Raw genomic sequence first — 23,948 nt, 5'->3', positions numbered from 1 at the left:
AAAAAAAAAAAAAGTCTGAGAAACTGTCACAGCCAAGAGAAGCCTCAAGAGACAGGACAACTAAATATAACATGGTATCTTGGATGGGATCTTGGGAGAGAAAAAGAACATAGGTACAAGCTAAGGAAATCTGGTTTCCTTACTTTTCCTTAGTGATAGTTTCTCAGACTTTCCTTGTTCTCAATGACCTGGACAGTTTTTTTTTTGTAAATAAGTATTTTATTTTATATTATATTTATTTAATTAATTAATTAGTTTTTATTTTTGGCTGCGTCAGGTCTTCATTGTGGCATGCAGGATCTTTTTTTTTGTTGTTGCGTTGTGTGGGCTTCTCTTTAGTTGTGGTGTGTGGGTTTTCTCTCTCTAGTTGTGGCGCTTGGGCTCCAGAGTATGTGGGCTCTGTAGTTCATGGCACACAGGCTCTTTATTTATTTACTTATTTTAAAATTTTATTAATTTTTGGCTGTGTTGGGTCTTCGTTGCTGTGCACGGGCTTTCTCTCATTGTGGTGAGTGGGGGGCTACTCTTCATTGCGGTGCATGGGCTTCTCATTGAGGTGTCTTCTCTTGTTGCGGAGCATGGGCTGTAGGTGCACAGGCTACAGTAGTTGCAACACGTGGGCCCTAGAGCACGTGGGCTTCAGTAGTTGTGGCACGTGGGCTTAGTAGTTGTGGTGCCGGCTCAGTAGTTGTGGTGCCGGCTCAGTAGTTGTGGCTCGCGGGCTCTAGAATGCAAGCTCAGTAGTTGTGGCACACGGGCTTAGTTGCTCCACGGCACGTGGGATCTTCCCAGACCAGGGCTCGAAGCCATGTCCCCTGCATTGACAGGCAGATTCTTAACCACTGTGCTACCAGGGAAGTCCTGCAGGCCCTTTAGTTGAGGTGCACGAGCTCAGTAGCCCTGCAGCATGTGGGATCTTAGTTCCCCAACCAGGGCTCGAACCCGTGTCCCCTACATTGGAAGGCAGATTCTGAGCCACTGGACCACCAGGGAAGTCCCGATCTGGACAGTTTTGAGGAGTGTTCCTCAAGTGGGATTTGCTTATTTTTCTCTAGATTAGACTGGGGTTATGGGTTTTTGGAAGGAACACTACAGAGGTAAAGTGTCATTCTTTTCACATCTGTCAGCCTCCTAAATTATTTTTTAAATTTCCATACATTAAAGTTCAGTCTTTGTACTGTAAAGTTCTTGGTACTGTCAGGTTTGTTTGAGTTTTCTTTAAGCCTTTCTAATAGAAGTATGGAACAATCTAGATGTGTTTTTAATTTGCATTTTCCAGATGACTACTGTCAAGTGCTTATTGTATTTGCATACCTTCCTTTGTGAAGTGTTTCAGTGTTCTGCCCGTTTTGAATTGAGCTGTTTGGATTTCGTTTTATTGAACTGTAATTCTTTCCGTATGCTGGAGGTGTCTCTATATAGTATATAGTCCTCTTTCTCCCCTTTTGCTGAAGTGTTCCCCCGAGTGGGGTGGTGTCTGCACCCTGCAGTTGGACCTTTCTGTGTCCTCCAGAAAGGACTCTAATCAACTCTACTGGGTCCTTGTGCTCTGAGTTAGGTCTGCCCTGTGTTGGAGTCACTGATCAGTCATCTTGTGGGGTAGGGGAGGACAGTTCCCTCTGGAAGGAGGGATGTTTTTACCAGAGGAAGACCAGAGCAAAGCAGAAAGGTGACTTTCTATTTCACAGGCATGTGACCTTGGGCAGGTTATGTAACACCTGTGTACCTTAGTTTCCACATTCATAAAGTGGGGATAATAATTATACCTGTATTATACATTGCCATAGGATTAAGTGAAAGAATGCAAAAGTTAGGTCAGTGCCTGGCCCATCATTTGCATTCGATAAATGTTTCTGGCTGTCATTGTCATTGATTAGATCTGGTCGGAGCAGAGGGCAGAAGAACAGAGGTTCACATGCTTGGACTGCCCTCTGAGTGCACTGGGCATGCACTCCTTATCTTTTACTCCTTAGTTCACATCACGCTCTCCAGGAAGCCTTCCCCAGGTGTCTTGCAGATGTGTGCTCTGTTTCTCCTTGTGAACTGTAGTGTGACCTAGTTGCAGTCATGTTTCATTCAAATTTGTCCAACCTTTTGCAAATAGTATATGCTTAAGAAAGGGTTTTTTTCTTTTGAATGACTTGTTGAATAAGCACGGCTTATTTAGGAGACAGGTAGTCTGAAGTGAGGCATTTTTCTTGGAGCTTGATAGGGGATAAGTTAGGTGGGACCAAGTTAAATCTTGGGCTCTGGAGTTTAAATGAATTCTCTGGGCAGTAGAAAGCCATTCCCTTAGAGGCAATGACATGATGAAAGTGGTGGTAAGAAGGTCAATCTAATTGAACTTAGAGAAACTTGGAGACTGAGTTGACCGTGCCTAGGAGGGAGGGTGAGGGGACAAGAAAGTGGAGGAGAGATTGATTTTAAAGGGATGCCAAACCAATTTTAAGAGTTTTAAGACATAATGATACAAATAGATATAACTAACATGTATTTGGCCAGACACCTTACTAAATGGTTTCGTGTGTTCTTTTGTTTGGTCCTCACAGCGATCTGCTGAGGTCTGAGAGTTTATTCCCATTTCCCTCAGTAAGTAAGGGACCGAGGCTTGGAGAGTGTAGAGACCCTTGTCCAAGGCACACAGCCAGGGGTGGAGCTAGAATTTAACCCTGGCGTGTCCCCTGAGCCTGCCCTTCCCACCACACCCCACCCCCTCACCTATCCAGGGCTGGAGAATAAGGAGCCGGAGCCCTGTTTTCCAGAAGAGCTGAGTAATGGGAGTCCTCTGTATGGTGTTGTAAAGGGAGCCCCTGGGTGTGTCAGTGTAAAGGTGAAACACCTGGAGCTCTAGCTTGCTTTCTCTAAATGTGAAGGAAGGATTGTGTTTAAAACAGCAAACTTGAGGTGTCCTGCACTGGCCTGGCTCCCCTAGACCAGGTCACCATGGAAACCTGAACCTCACACCAAGACCTACCTGCCGTGTCCACAGAGGTGGCTGGGCTTCCGGCCCAGCACTGCAGGGCTTGGTGGTAGCCTGAGCCTGAACGCAAGGTTTCCAGGGAGCCCTGGTCAGGGACCCCACAGGTCCTCAGGACCTCAGCTCCCCTCCTGCACTCCTTGTGCTGGGCCTTTCCATCTATGTCCTGTTCTCCATGGGAACTCACATAGTTCAGAACTACCCAGGCCGGTAGAATATACCAGCTTGGGAATTAGGCGGCCCTGGGCTTTAATCCTGGTCTGCTGCCTATCAGCTGTGTGTCCTTGGGCATATCCTATTTATCTCTCTGAGACTTGGTTTTCTTATCTGGGTCCTCTAGCTCAGGGTCTCTTACAAACTGCAATCAAGGTGTCAGCCAAGGCTGCAGTTATCTCAAAGCCTGACTGGAGAGAATCTGCTTCCAAGCTCGCTCAGACAGTGAGCTGGAAGCAGGTTTCTTGCAGGCTGTTGAACTGAGGGACTCTTGTCCCTCATTGGGTGTTGGCTGAAAGCCCCTCAGTTCCTTGCCACATGGATATGGCTGACTTCATCAGAGTGGTGGCTCTAAAGGAGGGGGGCAGAGGAGGACTTGTAGTCTGATTTTTCCTTCCATTAAAAAAAAAATTGTGGCAAAATACACACAACATAAAATTTACTCTCTTAACTGTTTTTTGTTTGTTTGTTTTTTTGGCTGTGCCATGTGGCTTGTGGGATCTTAGTTCCCCGACCAGAGATTGAACCCTGGCCTCAGCAGTGAAAGTGCTGAGTCCTAACCACAGGACCACCAGGGCATTCCCTCTCTTAACCATTTTTAAGTGTGCTGTTCAGTGGTATTAAATACATTCACATTATTGTACAGCCATTACCACCATCCATCTTCATAACTCTTCATCTTGTAAAACAGAAACTCTGCACCATTAAACAGTAGCTCCGCATTCCCCCTTTCCCAGCCCCTGCTAACCACCATTCTGCTTTCTGACACTATGAATTTGACAACTTTAGGTACCTCATGTAAGTGGAATCATATGGTATTTGTCTTTTCGTGCCTGGTTTATTTCACTTAGCATAATGGCCTTAAGGGTCATAGTCTTTTGTAACCTAATCTCAGAAATCAGAGCTCATCACTTTCGCTATATTCTGTTTGTCAGAAGCAAGTCACTAGGTCCAGCCCACTCTCAAGGGGGATTATACTTGGGCATGAGCGCCAGGAGGTGGAGATTACTGGGGCCATGTTAGAAGCCTCCATCTAGTGAGCACTCCTCCCTCTGTACTCAGGGGCATCTTTACTCCACTGGCCCTTACGCTTTCTCCATCACCCACTTAGGATACCTCGTGTTGTCTCTGTTTCCATGTCTGTTTCTTACTTGAGTATCAAGTAGGGATTATGATAGGGCCCAGCACAGTGAGTGGTAGGCCCTGCCCACATCTCCTGCTACCATTTTCGTGCCTGCCTGCTTTCCAGCCACCAGTATCCACATCTCATTTGTCAAAGGATCTCTGGTACAGAAGGCCTGAGGTGCTGGAGAATTCGCACCCCCTAGGAGCAGCCCTCAACCAGTAACTGTAGGAGTTGGTATGTAACCTCAGCTGTCTTCCTTTATGTGGGATAACTCAGCTAAATCCAGTTATCCACAGAGGATGCTTGCTCAGTAGCACACCCTTTGTGGGCTGCCTTCCCTTCGCTGCTCCTGTACCTACTCCCCTCCCTGTGTTTCCTCCACCTCCCAAGGAAACTACTTGTCTAAGGGCCTGCTGCTGGGGGAACCCAAACTAAGATAGTGAATGACAAGAGTTAGGCTCATGCCTGTAAATAAACCACCATAAGAAAATTTTGATGCCCAGAAGAGGGAGTTTGAGGGTACATATATTGGACGATGAGTTTGACACAGTCATATTAAATGACTGACCCAAGATCTTGAAAAGAGCTGGACAGATGTGGAATAGCTGCTTGGAAAGTTCAGTTGGAAATCGGGGAGGTGAATAAGAGCCGGCCAGCAGAGGGAGGTCCAGCCAAGGCCGGAGAGCGTGGCTGTGCCGTAGGCCCTCTTCTACGTGGTTTTTGTCTGGTAAGGCTTACCAGCTGAGGAACGAAAACAAATGAGCAGTGGATTTTACCCAGGGCTGGTGGAACGTCAAAGGAAAAAGAGGTGTCTGGGGCATAGGGGTTACATATTCTTATGAAAATCTGATGAAAACCATGGATCCTCTCCCCTAAAAATGATGACAGCGATAATAATAGATACACTTTTGAGAAGAAATATGAGTTAAGCAGGGTGCTCATAGAACTCCTGGAGCCATCCCTAGAGCCCGGAACGAGAACTCTGGTTCTGAAGTATGTTCATTGTTACTTTGTTGAAATGGTGGCCTGGATGGTCCTGGGTGGGAAGGGGGCTGGATTTGGACTGGAGGGCCAAGAAGCTGTCCTGCCTGGAAACCAGAGGTTCAGTTGCACTGGCTCAGTGGGCCTAAGGGTGGGGGTGGAGTATATGATGAGGGCCATGGGCAGAGGAGATGGTACGTGCGGAGTCACAGCCTTGTGTCCAGTGGGAACAGACCTGGATCTGGAGGCTCCACGGTGCCAGCTCTACCTGGGTGATGTGCTGTGTCCTTCACAGAGTTTGAGGATGATCCCCTGGGTATCGCTCTCCTTGTAGAGCTGTGGGTCTCTGGGCAGCTCCGTCCACACTCAGGCCTGTGTAGTGTGTTGAGTCGATGAGCTGATGTTTGGGTCAGGACCTTTGGCAGTCAGTTCTGTCTAGGAACCTCTCTACCTCCTGGCAGCTTCTAGTGGGCTGAGTCTGCTGCAGAAGACTAAGTGGGTGAGCACTTCTCTCCCCAGAGCCTTCCATAAATACACACTTCACAAAGGCTCAGATGGATACCTGGGGTTGTTCCTTTGCGCCCAGGGGCTCAGGGGCCCAGGAGATGTTAACTTGCTGTGTGTGATCAGCATCTTAACCCTTGCTCGTGCCATAGCCTGGAGTATGGCATCACTGAGTGGCTAGATGGGCTTCCTTTCATCTACACACCTGCCCTTCAGAGTTCCTGATTGCAGCACGGGCTTCAAGACAGTCCCCTCGTCCCTTGGCCAGGCCCGGCTCCTCCAGCCTGCTCTTCACAGTGCCTCACGCCTGTGGGCACACCATCCCTGTCTCTGGGTGGATGACAGCCTAACTTTAGGGGGGTCTCCAGAGCACTGCTTTGTCAGGTTGCCCCTCCCTCTCAGAGATAGTCAGGAGCTTTTGTTTGTCAACTGGTTAAAATCCAGACAGCTCAGTCAGGTGTCATCCTGGCCACCTCTCATTTTTGCTGTGAGTTCCGTTATTACCTGCCAGGACTCCTCTATGCTGTCCAGGCTGCTCCTCAGAGGCCCTCACTGCCCCTCTTCCACCAACCCTTCCCCACCTCGTGCCTCCAGTCAGCTCCTCTCCGGCCATAACTCTGCTGCAGCTAGTCCAGTACCTTGTTTTGGGGGTACTCCTTGACACATCCGTCGCTGGAAGTCATTCCTCGCCTATTACATGTGTGTCACTTTTGTCACTTAAGTGCATATTAGCTCTTTAAGGATAGATGGCAGGTTCTAGTGAGAAAAGTGTGTTCAACGAGGAGACCTGGGTTTGCATCCTCACACCATCCTTCTTGAGTCCTGAAACCCTAGAGAGTCACTTTGCTTCTCATAGGACTGTTTTGGGGGTCAGTGAGACGATGTGCCACATCTGTTATTGTTAGTGTTTCCATCGGCACTTCAGTCTCTGCATGCGCTGTTTGTGTGTGTGCGCGCGTGCGTGTGCTTGTGCGCAGACCGTAGTGATGCTGCAGGGTGAATGTCATTATCTCCCTTTCACTGAGGAAGTTAAAATCCAGAGAAGTCAAAAACATTTCCAAGGCCATACAGTTGGAGAGTAGAGATTTAGAACTGGGTCTGTTGAGCTTCAAAAACCAGTGACCTGCAAGTGGCCAAACCAGGATCGGCAAGATAGGCTACACCCTTTGGGGAGCTTATGGCCTATTGCAGGGTCAGCAGGCATTTTGCATCAAGGGCTAGAGAGTACAGGTTTTGTTTAGGTTTTGTGGGTCATGTCATCTGTCGTGAACACTCACTTCTCATTGTTGCATGAAAGCGGAACAGTGCAGAATGGGGTGGGTATGGCTGTGTTCCAGGAAAACTTTATTTAGAAAAACAGGTGCCAGGCTCAATTTATGGCCTGTGGCCATAGTTTGGCAACCCCTATTCTATTGGAAAATGTGTAGGAAAGTGGTCCATTAAGTGGTAAGAAGTCCCTTTGGACATCTTCATTTTTGAAGGCCTGTCCTGTTGGCCCCACATTGCTTTGCCCGTAGTGGGTGCTCAGTAAATCCTTCCTGAGTACGGGCCATGTTTCTCCCTCTTGTGCTGAGCTGACCTTTCTAACCCTCCCCCATTTCTTCTGCAGTACGTGGGTGCCCCGGTGGCTTATATCCAGCAGATATTTGTGAAGTCTTCAGTATCTCCCTGGCACAAGAACCTCCTGGCAGTAGATGTGTTCCGCTCACCTCTTTCCCGGGCATTCCAGCTGGTGGAGGAGATCCGGAACCATGTGCTGAGAGACAGGTATCCCTCCCTGGACCGCAGCCTCCCTGATCCAGCTCTGTATTGAAGGGAGGGAGCAGCCCTCAGTGTAAGTCCATTGAGCCAGCCAGCTCTGTGGAAGGTGAACAAGTGAGAGAGAGGTGGGTGGGCTCGCTTTGCTTTTCTCAGCATGCTTGTGGGTCCACTGTGGCTGTGTTCCCCTTGGACCTGTGCAGATGGCACAGGTAGAGCCCTGAGCTTCGTTGCCAGGTCTCAGACAGACTAGGTATCCCCTGGGCCAACCCTGTGACAAGCTGACGTCTGTTTGACTCCTGACCCAGAGGGCCACTGCCTGGGGGTTGTGAGATGTGAATCTCATGGTGGTGGCCATGCTGACAAGAAGCAAGCTGTCCCTGGGGGTACACTTCTGAAATCCCCACCCACCAGTGATTCTCTGGAGTGTGCTATCTTTGTAAGCTGCCTCACTGCTGGGTTTTAGTTAGCTGAGGGCTTTGACAGGCATTTTGGTGAACAAGACAAAGCCCTTGATTTTCACCCTATCCCCTCTGCCTGCTGAACTGGCCAAGGTATTCTAGTGAGTGGGGCTGTGCACACTCCCAGATCTTGCCTCTCCTCGGAGGTGATGGGCTTTTGGGGTCCACATGCACTTTGAAGGTCAGACAGCCACATGGTTTGGTTGTTGACCACCTGGAAGAACCGCCCCTGCTGCCCTGGTCCTCAGGCTCTTTGATATACCAGGCATCTGGGAGCCTGATGACGGAGGAGACCTCGTAAGTACAGTGGGCCTATCCTGTGCTAGCAGACACAGCAGGTGCCTCGTCCTGTCTCCCACACAGCTCCGGGACCAGGAGCCTGGAGGAGGTATGCCTGCAGGTGACCGACCTGCTGCCAGGCCTCAGGAAGCTCCGGAACCTCCTACCCGAGCACGGATGCCTGCTGCTGTCCCCTGGGAACTTCTGGCAGAATGACCGGGAACACTTCCATGCTGATCCTGACATCATCGGAACCATCCATCAGCACGAACCTAAAACCCTGCAGACCTCGGCCACGCTCAAAGGTACCCCCAGGGCAGGTTCCTTGAGAACCCGCCAGAGGGCCTGTTGGTCACCACGTCCTCTTTGATGGCTGCTCTGGCAGATCAGGGGTTACCCCTAGTTTCCAAAGATGGGGGTGGAGAGGGGTCCTGGTGTCTCTACAGTAGCTGCCATTCCTTTGTCAGCACCTGCTGCGTTCTGTCTGCAGACTTGCTGTTCGGTGTCCCTGGAAAGTACAGCGGAGTGAGCCTTTACACCAGGAAGAGGCTGGTCTCGTATACCATCACCCTGGTCTTCCAGCACTATGATGCCAAGTAAGGCCATCAACGCTCAGGGCTCCTGACGGGGCTGTGGAATGACAGGAGGCTTTGACTAGTACTTGTTCTGGTTAGAGTGTCCAGAATGCCCCCTGGGAACTTGGAGTTCTCAGGCCTCCTGTAGAAATGTTGATATCCCTTAGGCTGAAGGGTGCTGTCTGCTGACACTTGAGTGGGATGACCTGACAGCTGGTTAAGAATAAAAAAAAAAAAAGAATAAGGGACGCTGGGACTTCCCTGGTGGTCCAGTGGTTAAGACTCCACACTCCCAATTCCAGGGGCGGGGGTGGCATGGGTTTGATCCCTGGTCGGGGAACTAAGATCCTGCATTCTGCACTGCATGGCCAAAAAAAAAAGAATAGGGACGAAGGCAGGGCTGGCACATTCAGTGTCCTGGTGCCTCCAGTGGTCTCTCTTGAGCCTAGGGTAGGGGTCCTCAGCTGGTTACTACTGAGCCCCATGTGACCTCAGAACCTTCCCAGAAGACTGCTGCAGATAGCTCCCAGCAAGGGCCCGTAGGATGCTGCTGATTGGCTGTTCTGGGCCTTTGGCAGTCGGAGTGGGGTGATCGGTTGGGAATGGGGTGCTGAGGGGGAGGTCCTGAGACACCTTTGCCAACGTTTTAATTCTTCCAACCCCCCCCCACCCCACCCTGGAGACTGGAGGGAAGGTTAGACACTACAGAGAAGCTCCCTCCAACACAGGGGGAGGAGGGAAGCCCCGACAGACCTTCCTTTCAGGGATTGTCTTTGTCCCCTGGACCAAGAGGTACAGTCCATCTACCCGACCCCACTCCATGACCAGGTTTCTGGGCAGCCTGCGGGCCCGCCTGATGCTCCTGCACCCCAGCCCCAACTGCAGCCTTCGGGCAGAGAGCCTGGTCCACGTGCACTTCAAGGAGGAGATTGGCATCGCTGAGCTCATCCCCCTTGTGACCACCTACATCATCTTGTTTGCCTACATCTACTTCTCCACGCGTAGGTCCACGGCAAGGAGGCTGGGGCTTTGTCTGAGCTAATACGGGCATTTCCAGATCACCCCCTTCCCTGCCTGTGCAGGTGGCCCAGGCAGAGATGTAGAACGTGCTTGGTGGTTACAAAAACTGGGGCTTCACCACCCCCACAGAGTCTCAGGGGCTCGGGTGGGTCCAGGGCTCCTCTTACTTCTCAAGAAAAGTCCCATCTTGGGTAAGGGTTCCCAAAGGACACACTATGCCCCTGCGACTGGGAAGTGTACACCTTCTTTGGTCAAACCGGGGCCTTCCCTTCCTCAACTGTCAGGGCATGCTCCCCTCCTAGGAGCTCAGTTTAGAAGGGCCTGTGTGTGCCAGGCTCTGGGGAGATGCTATCCTGATGTACCCTCTCTGCCCTCCAGGCAAGATCGACATGGTCAAGTCCAAGTGGGGGCTGGCTCTGGCCGCCGTGGTCACAGTGCTTAGCTCGCTGCTCATGTCGGTGGGGCTCTGCACACTCTTCGGCCTGACGCCCACCCTCAACGGCGGGTAGGTCCCGAGCAGGCTCCACTGGGTGGCAGGGTGGGACCGCAGGCCGGAGGACCTTGCACCTCTGGGCACTTGGCCTGCCCTGCACTGGACACTTGCTGTTACCCCGTATTCTCACATGGTTATTTTGGCATTTAAGAGGTACATTTTTTTCCTCTTTTAAGTTATCTGATTTGTGTTCATACATATGTATATACAAAGTATATCTATATTTACATATAATACATATATAGTTATGTGTGTGTGTGTATGTTCATGTGTATATTTCTGTGTGTGTATATGGGGTAGATATTTATATATGCATATGTGTGTGTTTATGCATATATATATATGGGTATGTATTGTGTGTGTGTATAGGGTATATGGATTTGTATGTGTGTATTTGTATATTATGTATACACGTGCAAATTGCTTCTTGATGGCTTAAGCCGTAGATGGGTGTGACAGAGAAGGTACATTTCTTCCTTTCTTACTATTAAAACATTTAAATGCCTAATAAAATAGGTAACGTTAGAGTGAGCTTTTTAAAAGACATAGGACATAAACACATTCTAATTTGTCACCTTTCCACGGTTTGCTTTCCCTGCCATTTCTCTCTGAAACGTGGTCTGAAAACCCTTCCCTGGGTGTGTCCTCGGGCTTCAGTCTCCTCAGCTCTGCTGGGCCCCACCTGCCTGTCCGTTAGTACTGCCAGTTGGCCTGTGCCCTGCCTTGGCTTGTCAGACTGGTCTCAGGAACAGTGATTTTGTGTTTTGTTACCTTCCTTGCTCACAGAACTGCTTCCTTTCCTAAAGGTGATGGTGCTAAACACCCCCTCCCGCCAGAGCTGTCTGCTCTGCCCTCAGAGCCCCCCACTTCTACTGCTCTACAGTGGAGACCCCAGTGAGGTTTGCCTCGGCTGGTGTTCTTTGTGCCTAGACTACCCTCATAGACCGTTACTGGTAGTGGGAGCCTCTGGTCTCAGAGAGCTAGGAGAATTTTCTTTAGAAACAATTGCTCGTCTCCAAACACAGCTTCTCCACAGAGGCGAGTAGGGCTTTAGGCTGGTCTCATCCCCCTTCCATTTAGTCCTGATGACTTGGCTGGGTGGTCTCTGGCCAATGTGGAAGTCTGGTGTGGGGAGGCCCCGAGAGCTGTGCTCTGGCAGCTGGGCAGCCCAGGGGCCTCTCTCCGCCGTGCTGAATGGATGGAGATGGGGGTGGTCGCTCTCTCCCCGCACGGCTTTGAAGCCTGCCTGAAAGCTGAGAGCTGTGCAGAGGCCCTTCTGGGACGGGGGTCAGTCTTGTGCTGTGCGAGTCGCTCAGCAGCCCCCACTGTAGGGTGCCAACCCCACAGCCCCCCGGGACCCAAACCCGTTGAGAACCAGCTGTGTGTCGGGGGCCCTCCTCAGCGCTCTGCTCACCCTCTCCCTCTCTGTCCCCAGTGAAATTTTCCCCTACCTTGTGGTGGTCATTGGGCTCGAGAACGTGTTGGTGCTCACCAAGTCAGTGGTCTCCACCCCGGTGGACCTCGAGGTGAAGCTGCGCATCGCCCAAGGTAACAGGTGGGGAGTGCGGGGTGCACTAGGGCAGGGGAGGGGGGCTGTGCTACCTCTTCCGGCTGAGGAAACAGGGAGCCCAGGAGCCTCCCTTGCTGTGGCCTCCAGCGTCACATGGCAGCTTGTTAGCATGAGCCCTGAGGAACCGTGGAGTCACCAGGCTGTGCTTCGTCCTGGTTCATGTGTCAGTCAGAAAGTAAACCAGACTCTGCTGCGGGGCTTATATGTTTGACCCTTCGTCAGGCTGGCACCTGGTCTTTTCTCCTTCTGCCTCACTCCATCACATGAGGCCCAGGCCCCTGAAGCTGGTCACCTCAGAGACGCTGCCTCCACAGCTGTCAGGAAAGCCCCCTGTGGCCTCCGTGGCAGGAGCTGGGGATCTGGGGTTCTGGCGAAAGCGAGAAAGGAGCCTGGAGGTCTGAGCTCTTGCACCTCCTCGTCCTCCTCACCCCCTATCTGTGGGAGCAGGGCTGGGGGCAGGCTGTTCAATCAGCAAACCTCTGTGAGCTTCTGTGAGAGGCCAGGCTCTGCACTAGATGTAGGGTTCTGAGGAGACTAGGGGAAATGGCCGCTGTCCACTAGGTGCTCAGCTTTAAACATGAGACTATGTGATAGTCTGGGGCCCAGGGAGGGGCTGAGGTAGTAGCACACAGTGACCTCCTCTGTCTCTCGAGCCATTCTCCCACGTGCAGACAGACCATGCACACCCGACGAGGACAGCATGTGAGGCTGGATGTGCCAGCTTTGGGGTCACTTGGCTCTCCTCTTGGGTTTGCTCAACTCACACCCTGCTTCTCCCTTCCTCTGATGGTTGTAGCTCTCCCCTGGACCCTCCAAACCCTCCTTCCCTGCAGCAGCTGTGACAGCAGCACCTTGGAGCCTGGGCACTGGCAGGGTCCTGAGGGTTGGGGCGCTTTGGTGGAATGGCTGCCTTAGAAGGCTCCCCATGTGGTTGTGTGCAGACACGTAGTGGACAGCGGTCACGTGCTGGCCCCATGGTCCTGTTGTCATCCTCTGCAGGCCTAAGCAATGAGAGCTGGTCCATCATGAAGAACATGGCCACAGAGCTGGGCATCATTCTCATTGGCTACTTTACCCTTGTGCCTGCCATCCAGGTAAGGCCCCCTCCAGGGCTGTAGCTTAGGTGAGCATGGAGCCAGCTGCTGTTTCCCCAGCTGTGCGGGGCACACCCCCTCTACACTGCCACCCTCACCTATGAGGTGGGCCCTCTGCTGGCAAGATGGCTGTCACCGTACCGTGCACAGGGTGGTCCTGGCATAGCTGGTTCAGGAGGAGGACTCAGTGAGCCGAGGATGGGCCACGGGATTGAGCTCCCAGCCTGGCAGCCTCTGCCTTTGACCCTGTCCTTGCCCCTCGCTGCCTGTCTCTCATTCACCCAAGTGGCAGGAGGGGGCTTGGTGGGTGCAGCAGAGGCTGGCTGCCCACTGTGCAGTCCAGTCAGACCTCGTTTCCCAGTTCTCAGAACACGCTGGGGCCCCTGAACCGGGCCCTTCCTGCCTTTCCTGACCCGAGCCCTGACCCACCCCTGCAGCCTCTGAACACATGGCCTGCACCCTGGGAGGGCCACTGGCCATTGCCCAGAGCCCTGGCCCAGCTGTGAGGCTGTGAGCAGAGGTGGGGGTGAACCCACACTGAGTCAGAAGCCCAGACTGTTACTGCCGGTTCCAGGACAAGTTGTGTGAAGGGAGTGAAGAGCCATCCCCTCCCTGTCCTTCCCCCACAGCATGCAGGCCTGCTGAGGTTTGGGGATGAGCTGAGGCCACAGGGGCCTCAGGCTCCCACCCCTGCCAGAGGGCGTCTGCAGGATGCGGGCAGCCTTGGGACATTAGAGCTGACATGACCACGGTGCCATCATGTGCTCCATCCTTCGTTTCACCCCACATTTGAGTAGAAGCCATGGTGATGTGCCAGAGGTCGCAACAAGGGCAGGGGAGAAAAACTTAAATCTGAGAAAACTCCATCTATCCACAGGGCTTGGGGAGCAGAGAGACCACCCCTTTTCAGTTTCAGGGCAGGATTAATTCCCCCCTGAGCTCTTCCCTTCCTTTCATTGGTCCAGTGTGGTCACTGGCCAGGAATATTTCTGAGAGCCCCCAAACCAGGCCAGGCCTGGGCTCTAGGTAGGTGTTGGTCCATGGCACGTGAGCAGGGCCAGGGGCTCAGTCAGGGAGGGCTTTTTGGGTAGCAGGCTGGTGGGGCTCAGAACTTTCCAAGTTGGGGCTTCCCTGGTGGCGCAGTGGTTGAGAGTCCGCCTGCCGATGCAGGGGACACGGGTTCGTGCCCCGGTCCGGGAGGATCCCACATGCCACGGAGCGGCTGGGCCGTACACAGACCCTGCGCGTCCGGAGGCTGTGCTCCGCGGCGGGAGGGGCCACAGCAGTGAGAGGCCCGCGTACAGCAAAAAAAAAAAAGAACCTTCCAAGTTGGGTCAAGGCACCTCACCTCCAAGTTCGGGCATCAGCCTTCTCTGGGTAAAGGTGTGGGGGTTGGGGGGAGGTCTCTGCTGCCCCCTTGTGGGGAGGGAGGGAGCTGCTGCATTATCCTCCTTGGCCGCTCCCAGATTTCTAGAACTACCAGCATCTCTTTCCTTTCTCTCTGCTGTGCCTTGCCTGAAACTGCCCTACAGGTTCCAAGGTGCCTGCAGGCACGGAACTGGTTCTCTGGGTGCTGGGCCGTGAGGTCATTGTCCCCTCATCTGCTTAATTCCAGGAGTTCTGTCTTTTTGCCGTCGTGGGCCTGGTGTCTGACTTCTTCCTTCAGATGTTGTTTTTCACCACTGTCCTGTCCATTGACATTCGCCGGATGGAGGTAGGACTGGGCTGAGCCCTGCCCACCCACCTCCTCCGCATCCCTGGCTGTGCTCAGGGGATCTCTGGGTGAGAGAGGGGCAGGCCTCGGGCAGGGCAGCAGCCCCCTGCGGACAGCCTCCGGACAGCAGCTTTGGGCCCTGACCACTGCACCCCCAACAGCTAGCGGACCTGAACAAGCGGCTGCCTCCTGAGGCCTGCCTGCCCCCAGCTAAGCCGGCGGGGCGGCCAGCACGCTTCGAGCGGCAGCTGGCTGTGCGGCCGTCCACACCCCACACCATCACACTGCAACCGTCCTCCTTCCGAAACCTGCGGCTCCCCAAGAGGCTGCGTGTCGTCTACTTCCTGGCCCGAACCCGCCTGGCACAGCGCCTCATCATGGTACCTGCCACCCCTGCCCGAGGGCTAGCGCTCAAGTCCGTCTTGCATTTTGCATTTGCCTTGGAGGTGGGGGGTGCCCCTCAGGCCTTCATGGCCTCTTGAAGCCTGGCTTTGGGAAGCCACCCACTCTGCCCTCCTGCCCAGACCCTGGTGATTTCTGGGGTGATAAGCCTATCTTTGGAGAGGTAGCCGAGGTTGTCAGGGAGAGGAGTCATCTCCCCAGGGTGACCCAGGACGGGGTGCTCTGGGATAGAGCCACCGTGGTTGCCTGAGTCAGGGTTCACTGTGCAGGCATCAGAAAATGCTGGGCTGGGCAGAGGGGAGAAGGAGCAGGGCTGGCCTCTGGTCAGTGGGCCTCTCCTAAGGAGTTGAAGTGAGACGGCAGCAAGGCTGAGGCCCTCTGAGGACTAGGACCCTTGGTGTCCATGGAGCAGGTCATGCAGCTGGTCCCTCTGGCCATGCTGACCATGGGAAAAGTAGCAGCTTTCTGGCCCAAGCTGAGATGGGGTTTGGAGATGGGAAAGTTCTGTAACAAACCTAAGGGTGCACCTCTGTTTCCAGGCCAGGAGTCCCAAACCCCGACCATGGAAAGGGAACTAGGTCCCTCTGGGGGCAGTTGGCCCTCAGTCATAGTGGGAGGACTTGGGAAGGCAGGAGGGTAGGACAGGTTGGGGCTGTCCGTTCCTCCCAGAGGTCCTGCTGAGCACCCGATGTCCCACTGCAGGCTGGCACCGTTGTCTGGATTGGCATCCTGGTGTACACAGACCCAGCAGGGCTGCGCACATACCTCACTGCCCAGGTGACAGAGCAGAGCCCTCTGGGCGAGGGCGCCCTGGCTTCCATGCCTGTGCCTAGTGGTGTGCTGCCTGCCAGCCACCCGGACCCCGCCTTCTCCATCTTCCCACCTGGTGCCTCTAAGTTACCCGAGAACCAGACATTGCCAGGGGAGCTGCCCGAGCCTGGGGCTCCAGCTGAGGGCATCCATGATAGCCCAGCCCCAGAGGTAACCTGGGGGACTGAGGATGAGGAACTTTGGAGGAAGTTGTCCTTCCGCCACTGGCCAACGCTCTTCAGCTACTACAACATCACACTGGCCAAGAGGTGAGTTGGGCTGTGCCAGGTTCCACCTCCCCGTGGGGACCTGGTGATGTCAGCTCACTGTCCCCAGAGCATCCCTTCCCTTTAGGAGGGAGACCCTCTGGTTTGAATTCTGCATTTCCTTTCAAATAAACACCCCTAAGGTTGTGAAGTAGGAGCCAGGGCTCCAAGCATCCACAACCTAAGAGTAGCCCGGGGCCCTGCTCTGGGGAGTCATAGGTTGCTGTCAGCCACTTGGCCAGAATGAGATCCACCTCACTCACTTCCACCCACTCTGAGCCAGAATGGGTGACAGACATGGCAGTGATGGCTTGGCTGCCGGTTTCTGTGACAGAGCAAGGTTGGGGTGCCAGAGCTGAGCTGGGGAGGGACGTTACCTCTGCTGCCCCAGCCCATGCTGGGAAGACTGCCCTGAGAGGGTGTTCTTGGAGCCTGGCAGGTTGAGCTGAGTCCCGTATGAAGAGCAGAGAGGGGGACTGGGGCAGCAGCAGGAGGGGGGGGTCCCTTCCGAGGGCATCTCTGCTGAGGCTGCCCGCTGCCCGGCCCCAGGTACATCAGCCTGCTGCCTGTCATCCCAGTCACGCTCCGCCTGAACCCGAGGGAGGCCCTGGAGGGGCGGCACCCTCAGGACGGCCGCAGTGCCTGGCCCCCGCCGCGGCCTGGGCAGGGTGGGCTCTGGGAGGCCGGCCCCAAGGGGCCAGGCACGGCGCAGGCGCACAGAGACATCACCCTGTACAAGTAAGGCCCACGAGGGAGGGGGGCAGCCGGCAGGGACGGGGTGGGGGGGGATGGGGCACGCCTCACCAGGCTCCGCCCGGTGCAGGGTGGCAGCACTCGGCTTGGCCTCGGGCATCGTCCTCGTGCTGCTGCTGCTCTGCCTATACCGCGTGCTCTGCCCTCGCAACTACGGGCAACCCGGCTCGGGGCCCGGGCGGCGGCGGCGTGGGGAGCTGCCCTGCGATGACTACGGCTACGCGCCACCCGAGACAGAGATTGTGCCCCTGGTGCTGCGCGGGCACCTCATGGTGAGCGCGGGCGGGAGCTGGGGGCGCCTGAGGCCTGGGCCGCACAGACACCAGCGCCCGTGCCCATGTCCATGCTGTGCTCCCGCAGGACATCGAGTGTCTGGCCAGTGACGGGATGCTGCTGGTGAGCTGTTGCCTGGCAGGCCACGTGTGTGTGTGGGACGCGCAGACTGGAGACTGCCTCACTCGCATCCCACACCCGGGGTAGGTACCCCCCCACCTCCCACCCATGCCCTGCCCTGCATCTGTGCCCCACTGTCCTCACCCCACCCTCCCCACCTCCCAGCAGGCAGCGCCAGGACAGTGGTGTTGGCAGCGTGTTGGAGGCTCAGGAGAGCTGGGAACGGCTGTCGGACGGTGGGAAGGGTGGCCCAGAGGAGCCTGGGGACAGTCCTCCACTACGGCATCGTCCCCGGGGCCCTCCGCCAACTTCCCTCTTCGGGGACCAGCCGGACCTCACCTGCTTGATCGACACCAACTTCTCAGCGCAGCCACAGCTCCTAGAGCCCGCTCAGCCCGAGCCCCGGTACCGGGCGGGCTGCCGCCGTGCTCAGGCCTCCCCAGGCTATGACTTCAGCCACCTGGTGCAGCGACTGTACCAGGAGGAGGGAATGGCTCCCGTCCACACACCAGCCCTGCGCCCACCCTCGCCCGGGCCCACGCTGCCCCAGGCCCCTGAGGACGAGGGGGGCTTTCCTCCCGAGAAGGGCTCCCCTTCCCTCGCCTGGGCCCCCAGCGCAGATGGCTCCATCTGGAGCCTGGAGCTGCAGGGCAGCCTCATCGTGGTGGGGCGGAGCAGTGGCCGGCTGGAGGTGGGCAGAGGGGACGTCTGTGCAGGGGGTTTGTGGGCCCTCCTAGCTCGCAGGTGCTCACAGCCTCTGGGCCTGCAGGTGTGGGACGCCATCGAGGGCACTCTGCGCTGCAGCAGCGAGGAGGTCTCCTCGGGCATCACGGCCCTCGTCTTCCTGGACAAAAGGTGCGAGTGCTGGCTAGGACGCCTGCCTCAACCCTAGACAGCCCAGCCCAGCACAGTGAGGCTTGAGCCCTGCTTCCCCTTCACTGGTGTGTTACTTGACTTCCCTACTCGGTGCCAAGCCCCACACCTGTGAACAGCAGGTAGTCCACCTCAGTGGGAGGGTGACAGCTCCAAGAGTTAACAGGTAGGAAGCACTTAGAATAGGGCCTGGCACATGGAGAGTGAGCAGTTCTCCTCACCCTTCTGAAGTCAGAGTTGCTCTAGGTAGCCTGTCAATACTGACCTTTCTAGGTATCTTGGGTTTTCAGTTCCAGAAAAATGCATTTTCAGAAGAACCGTCTTTTCTTCCCCTTTGATGCTGGACACTGTCCTCGCCTCCCTCCTCAGCACGGCTGTTGGCTGGGTGTTCCCGGGGCTCGATCACACACTCCCTGGGAGAGGAGGATTCCTGGCTTCTCAGGCTTGAGCTTCCACCTCTGGGCTGAGAAACCTGGGCCTCACCCATGACTAGGTGCCTTTGCTGAACGCTTCACCTGCCTGACCCATGCTGGCTCTTCCTTGCAGGGTCCCTGACCGTTTGTGGCCCCACCGTCTAAGCTAAAGCTGGAGCCTCATTTTCTCGGGGTGGGGATACCCCTTGCTCTTACCTCTCAGTTTCTGTTGGCTGCTGCTGTCATTCCTGCCATTGCCAGGCTTCTTGCTCAGGGCTTATTTAGCTCACATCCTACCCTGCAGTCTGGCCAAGTTCACTGGGTTCTCCACGCTTGGAAATTCTCCCCTGCTGTTTCTAGGAAATTTTCCCCCCCTTTTTTTTTTTTTTTTTTTTTTTTTTTGGGAAAGCCCACATATCTCAGCTCAACCCACAAAGTTCCATGGTCTCTCCCTCCACCCCTGTGCTGTGCCTTCCCCATCTCTGCCATAGATCCTTCAGATTATGGGCAGAGGTGAAGATGTGCATTGCCCTTTGCTGGAGTAAGATTTGGAACCCCACTCACTTCAAAGCTTTGGGGCCACAGGGCAAATGTCTCCATCTCTGCCCATCATCCTGTGCCTAGGAATCAGGGGCAGTGGAGAATAATCTTTATTTCTTTGTGGAAAAAGGAAATGGAGCAGGTGGTGCTTGGGTCGAAGCTGCTTTTCTATGATGGAGACAGCAACACCTTCTGTGGCTCTAAAACATAGGGGCCCCACCTTACGTCCTATTTCTCCTCCCCTGAAGCCTTTCCTTTAGCTCCAGGCTGTGGAGGGGGACTGCCCATACCCGTTGTTTGTTTTTAATTTCCAGTCTTACATGATGTTCCCCAGGTACCACTTTACACACACTAGCTCATTTACGCCTCATGACCACGCTGTGAGGTGGGTACAGTTGTTCCCATTTCACAGATGAAGACTCTGAGGCACAGAGGTTAATAATTGGAGTTGCAACCTGGTCCCCAGCACCTGTGCTTCCCTCTTGGCCACAGTCCCTCATGGCTCCACTGTTCCCAGAGCCAGTGGGACGGTCCTGTCAAGGGCCCGCGGTGCTCAGCCCCAAAGCTGGGGGCTCTGAGGGAGAGCCACCTGACAGCCGCTCTTCTCTTCCAGGATTGTGGCTGCCCGGCTCAACGGTTCCCTTGATTTCTTCTCCTTGGAGACGCACACTGCCCTCAGCCCCTTGCAGTTCCGAGGTCAGGGGACCTGGGCTGGGCTGGTGTCTGCACCTGGTGGGTGGAGCAGAGGGGCTGCCTGCAGGGTGTCTTCTCGGAGATCCCTCACTTGGCCTGTTATCCCCAGGGGCCCCGGGGCGGGGCAGTTCCCCCACATCCCCTATGTACAGCAGCAGTGATGCAGTGGCTTGTCACCTGACCCACACGGTGCCCTGTGCACACCAGAAGCCCATCACAGCCCTGAAGGCAGCTGCCGGGCGCCTCGTGACTGGGAGCCAGGACCACACACTGAGAGTAAGTGTTGGCACCATCTCTTGGGCACTGGGGTGGCCCAGCACAGGGGGTGGGGAGCACATGGGGTCAGTCAGGGAGTGGCTGGAGGTGTCCTGGATGAACTGTGAAAGGGAATTCCTGGCCAAAGTGTGATTTGGAAAATCCCAGAGAGACCAGAATCTGCTACCTGTTCCTGCCCCAGGTGTACCGTCTGGAGGACTCGTGCTGCCTCTTCACCCTGCAAGGCCACTCAGGGGCCATCACGACTGTGTACATTGACCAGGTGAGGGCCGTGGGTGGGGTGCGGGGTACCAAGCCAGGCCCATAGCCCTTGTTTCTGACTCCTGGGAGCTGGTCCCCAAGGGCCTCTGTGAAGCAGAGTGAGGGCTCCCACCCACCAGGGCACTAAGCCACCCTTGTGGACAGAGGTGTTTCACCACAGTGACCAGCTCTCCTGTGCCTGTTCCCTTAGACCATGGTGCTGGCCAGTGGAGGACAAGATGGGGCCATCTGCCTGTGGGATGTGCTGACTGGCAGCCGGGTCAGCCACATGTTCGCTCACCGTGGGGATGTCACCTCCCTCACCTGTACCACCTCCTGTGTCATCAGTAGTGGCCTAGATGACCTCATCAGCATCTGGGACCGCAGCACAGGCATCAGGCTCTACTCCATTCAGCAGGTAGGCATGTGCGGGGCCACGGGATTCTCGGTATTTTAGGGAAGGATTCAAGACACCGAGCCTGTCCTGTCCTTGCCTCCAGGACCTGGGCTGTGGTGCAAGCTTGGGTGTCATCTCAGACAACCTGCTGGTGACCGGCGGCCAGGGCTGTGTTTCCTTTTGGGACCTAAACTACGGGGACCTGTTACAGACAGTCTACCTGGGGAAGAACAGTGAGGCCCAGCCGGCCCGCCAGATCCTGGTGCTGGACAATGCTGCCATTGTCTGCAACTTTGGCAGCGAGCTCAGCCTAGTATACGTGCCCTCTGTGCTGGAGAAGCTGGACTGAGGGTGGGCCTCCCTGCCCGTCTGGCTGGGGTGCTCTGTGGGGCAATGTGCTGGACCTGGACTGGGGAAAGAGCTGAATCTTTGGGAAGCTGCCTCTGAACTGTCCTGTCCTGCCTCGTGACTGTAATATTAAACATTTTTTTAAAAATCACATCAGCCAAGGGCTTTGTGAGCCACTTGCGTCTTCCCCTGGATGAGCTCTGGCGTCATTTACACCCTCCCGGTGCCTAAAGTGCAGCACTTGGTTAGACCTTTCTCAGCTCAGAGCAGCTCCTGCCAGAAGCCATACAGGTCAGAGGAAGAGTTTACAGGCTGGGGAAGTTTAGCAAGCCAGCTCTAGAGGCCATCTTGCCTAACCACTTCAGAGGTGTGGAAACCAAGGTGGCCCCCTCCACCTCCACACTCGCTAAAGGTGGTGCTGCTGGGGCCCAGCCCCCCACCTCCCGGGGAGCAGCGCTGAGCAGAGACACTGGCCACAGAACAGGTTTGTTTATTCCACAGCAAAGAGCTGAAAATGTCAGGTCCCACAAAGGAGCAGAACCTGACCCAAGACCCGTGATGCATCTCTACCCTGTAGAGCTGTGGGCTGGGCCAGGCAGGGCTGAAGGCAGCAGGAATGGGAGTAAGACTAGGCCCCATCTCAAGAGGGGCAGACTGGCATGGGAGACAACGTAGTGCAAGGCAGGCAAACCCTGTTCAGGTCTTGTTGAGTGTCCAGAGTGGATCCAGAAGGCTGAGGGGGTCATCAGTGGGCCGGGCAGCCCGCAGACCCTGCCCGTTATGGGCCTGCAGAAAGTTCTGCTTGCTCATCCGCTGCTTTCCTCTCAAGGAGCTGTCCAGAGAGAAGGCCTCAGGAGTTAGGGAGGCCAGCAGCTCCAGGGAGGAGGAGGGGGGCCCCAGGCTGGGGACCTCAGGTACTGGCTGCTCCTCCTCAGGCGGAGGGGCCTCAGGCAGGGGTGAAGAGAGAGGGGGTGGGGAGGAGGATGGGAGCTGGGTGGACTCTGGGAGGCTGGGTGGCGGCAGGCCTGGGGGCTCTACAGGGCCTGGCAGGCCGGCAGCCGGGAAATCCAAGCCCCCGGGAGGCCGGATGCTGAGCTTGGCGATAGTGGCCTGGATGGAGCTGATGGGCACATCCCCACCGAGAACCAGGTCCTGGGAGTCCTGAGGAAGGTGATTCTGAGGAGAGGAGAGTGGGTGAAGATGGAGTCCACGAGGCAGTGTCAGTCCCAGCAGCCCCCAGGGGCTCCCTCCCTCACCTTCTGGGTGACACTGGTGCCAGCCGAGGGCTTGCACGGAAGGGGCATGCCGTGGCGCTGCAGGACCTGCTCCACGTGTTTCACCACCGCCTCATGGCAGAACCTGAGATGCAGCTGCAGGGGCGCATTGGGCCCGGTCAGCTGGGCAGGGCCCGTCACCCAGGATGGAGGGCCCATCCCAGCTCCCGCCTGGGCCCTCACCTTCTCCTGCAGCATGTGTTTCCTCTGCTGCCGCATGCGCCGCACCAGCCGAGGCAGCTCAGGGATCCCACTTCCAGCCTCCACCTCCTGCACAGCCGCGTAGAGCAGCGCGAAGGCTCCTGTGCGGCCCACCCCGGAGCTGCAGCAGGAAGGGGCTGTGAGGCCAGCCCAGGAGCCCCCAGAGGAGGGCCGCTCGGGAGCTACCCACACCTACCTGCAGTGGACGACGACAGGCGTGTGCAGGGGGCGCTGATGCAGGTAATGAGCGTGCACCTCCTGGATGAAGTGCAGCAGGTTGCCGGGGCTGTCCGGCAGGCCTCTGCAGGGTGGGGCGGCGTCTCTGAGTCAGACCTGCTCCAAGGCCGCACCACCCTCCCAGCCCCCCAACCACCGCCCAGGGCAGCAGACGCACAACTCTGGCCATGTGGGGAAGTGGAGGTGCACGAGCGAGCGCTTGAGGCTCTGGTCCCGGAACTGCAGGCTCAGCACCCGCTCCACATGGGTCTCGGTGGTGCGAACACTGCTCAGGGCCAAGCTCAGGGCACCGTGCACCATGGGCTGGCCCCTCTCGGTAGGGAAGTAGCGAGCCACCTTTTGCTGAAGGACAAACAGGGCAGTTAGGGCTGGTTTTCCAGTTTCCCTGCTGGGCACCCACCCAACCTCTCCCTCTCACCTTTTCCACCTCGGCCTCGGACACGAGCATGACAATGACTGACACTTTCTGCTCATGCACCATGAGCCAGAAGTCGGCAGATGTGCCAGGCAGGGGGGCCTGGGTGGCCACCAAAGGTGGGCAGTACGGTGAGAGCCCCTCCACGCGGCTGGCGTTGATGTAGTCGTCCTTGCCCGAGCGCAGCACCACACGGTTGCTGTCGTAGGGCATGACATCCTGGTGCCGGTTCTTCAGTGAGTAGCAGCGGGCGATGGCGATGGAACGGCCACGGGCATCGTGCTCCTGTGCGTCTTGTAGCTCCCGCCAGATAGCGTCCAGAGCCCCCGCATCGCCCAGCTGGCCCCGAAAGGCCTCCAGCTCCTGCTGCAACTGCTGCAGCCTCTCCGGGTGCTCATAGGGGTCCTGCTCGATCAGCCGCAGGGCCTGTGGCCGCCGGCCCTCAGCCGCATCCACCTTAGTAGGCTGCAGCAGGGGCTGCCCACCCCCAGGAGGCTGAGCGCCTCCATGCTGACTCTCAGGGCTGGAGGAGAGCAGATCTGCACTCGCAGCACCTCGGCACAGACACACGGCTGGCTCTGCTGCAGGGGGCCGAGGAGGGGCGGGGCCGGGCCCCGGTGATGGGGCAGGTGAAGGCACCAGGTGGGGAGTG

General features: G+C 56.0%; 2 protein-coding genes across 4 annotated transcripts in view; one reads left to right on the top strand and one right to left on the bottom strand.

Annotated features, from left to right (window-relative positions):
* Window positions 1-21,320, top strand: part of SCAP (SREBF chaperone) — a 38,690-nt gene extending 17,370 nt beyond the window's left edge. Inside the window, exons 3-22 of one of the 3 annotated variants that reach the window (XM_024751474.1) lie at window positions 7,411-7,568; window positions 8,384-8,604; window positions 8,790-8,895; window positions 9,703-9,875; window positions 10,273-10,399; window positions 11,823-11,935; window positions 12,957-13,051; window positions 14,667-14,765; window positions 14,927-15,145; window positions 15,870-16,246; window positions 16,793-16,981; window positions 17,067-17,268; window positions 17,357-17,472; window positions 17,558-18,080; window positions 18,159-18,244; window positions 19,829-19,911; window positions 20,018-20,184; window positions 20,366-20,446; window positions 20,636-20,842; window positions 20,925-21,320. In XM_024751474.1, the coding sequence (XP_024607242.1) occupies window positions 7,411-7,568; window positions 8,384-8,604; window positions 8,790-8,895; window positions 9,703-9,875; window positions 10,273-10,399; window positions 11,823-11,935; window positions 12,957-13,051; window positions 14,667-14,765; window positions 14,927-15,145; window positions 15,870-16,246; window positions 16,793-16,981; window positions 17,067-17,268; window positions 17,357-17,472; window positions 17,558-18,080; window positions 18,159-18,244; window positions 19,829-19,911; window positions 20,018-20,184; window positions 20,366-20,446; window positions 20,636-20,842; window positions 20,925-21,170 (3,588 nt within the window). In that variant the 3' untranslated portion in view covers window positions 21,171-21,320. Of the gene's footprint in view, window positions 1-7,410; window positions 7,569-8,383; window positions 8,605-8,789; window positions 8,896-9,702; window positions 9,876-10,272; window positions 10,400-11,822; window positions 11,936-12,956; window positions 13,052-14,666; window positions 14,766-14,926; window positions 15,146-15,869; window positions 16,247-16,792; window positions 16,982-17,066; window positions 17,269-17,356; window positions 17,473-17,554; window positions 18,245-19,828; window positions 19,912-20,017; window positions 20,185-20,365; window positions 20,447-20,635; window positions 20,843-20,924 lie in introns of all 3 variants that reach the window. The other 2 variants (XM_024751473.1, XM_024751472.1) reach the window with 2 other exon arrangements.
* A 323-nt stretch (window positions 21,321-21,643) lies between these two features.
* Window positions 21,644-23,948, bottom strand: part of PTPN23 (protein tyrosine phosphatase non-receptor type 23) — a 37,141-nt gene continuing 34,836 nt past the window's right edge. Inside the window, 6 exon segments of the mRNA XM_024751470.1 lie at window positions 21,644-22,345; window positions 22,426-22,539; window positions 22,627-22,765; window positions 22,841-22,945; window positions 23,039-23,223; window positions 23,300-23,948. The exon segment at window positions 23,300-23,948 is cut by the window's right edge and continues 28 nt beyond it. Coding sequence (XP_024607238.1) covers window positions 21,866-22,345; window positions 22,426-22,539; window positions 22,627-22,765; window positions 22,841-22,945; window positions 23,039-23,223; window positions 23,300-23,948 — 1,672 coding nt within the window. The 3' untranslated portion in view covers window positions 21,644-21,865.

This window comes from Neophocaena asiaeorientalis, unplaced genomic scaffold, assembly GCF_003031525.2.
Source record: "Neophocaena asiaeorientalis asiaeorientalis breed wild unplaced genomic scaffold, Neophocaena_asiaeorientalis_V1.1 scaffold221, whole genome shotgun sequence".
NCBI classification, from domain to species: Eukaryota; Metazoa; Chordata; class Mammalia; order Artiodactyla; family Phocoenidae; genus Neophocaena; species Neophocaena asiaeorientalis.
The sequence above is the reverse complement of the archived record's forward strand: the minus strand, read 5'-3'. Positions and strand labels throughout refer to the sequence as shown.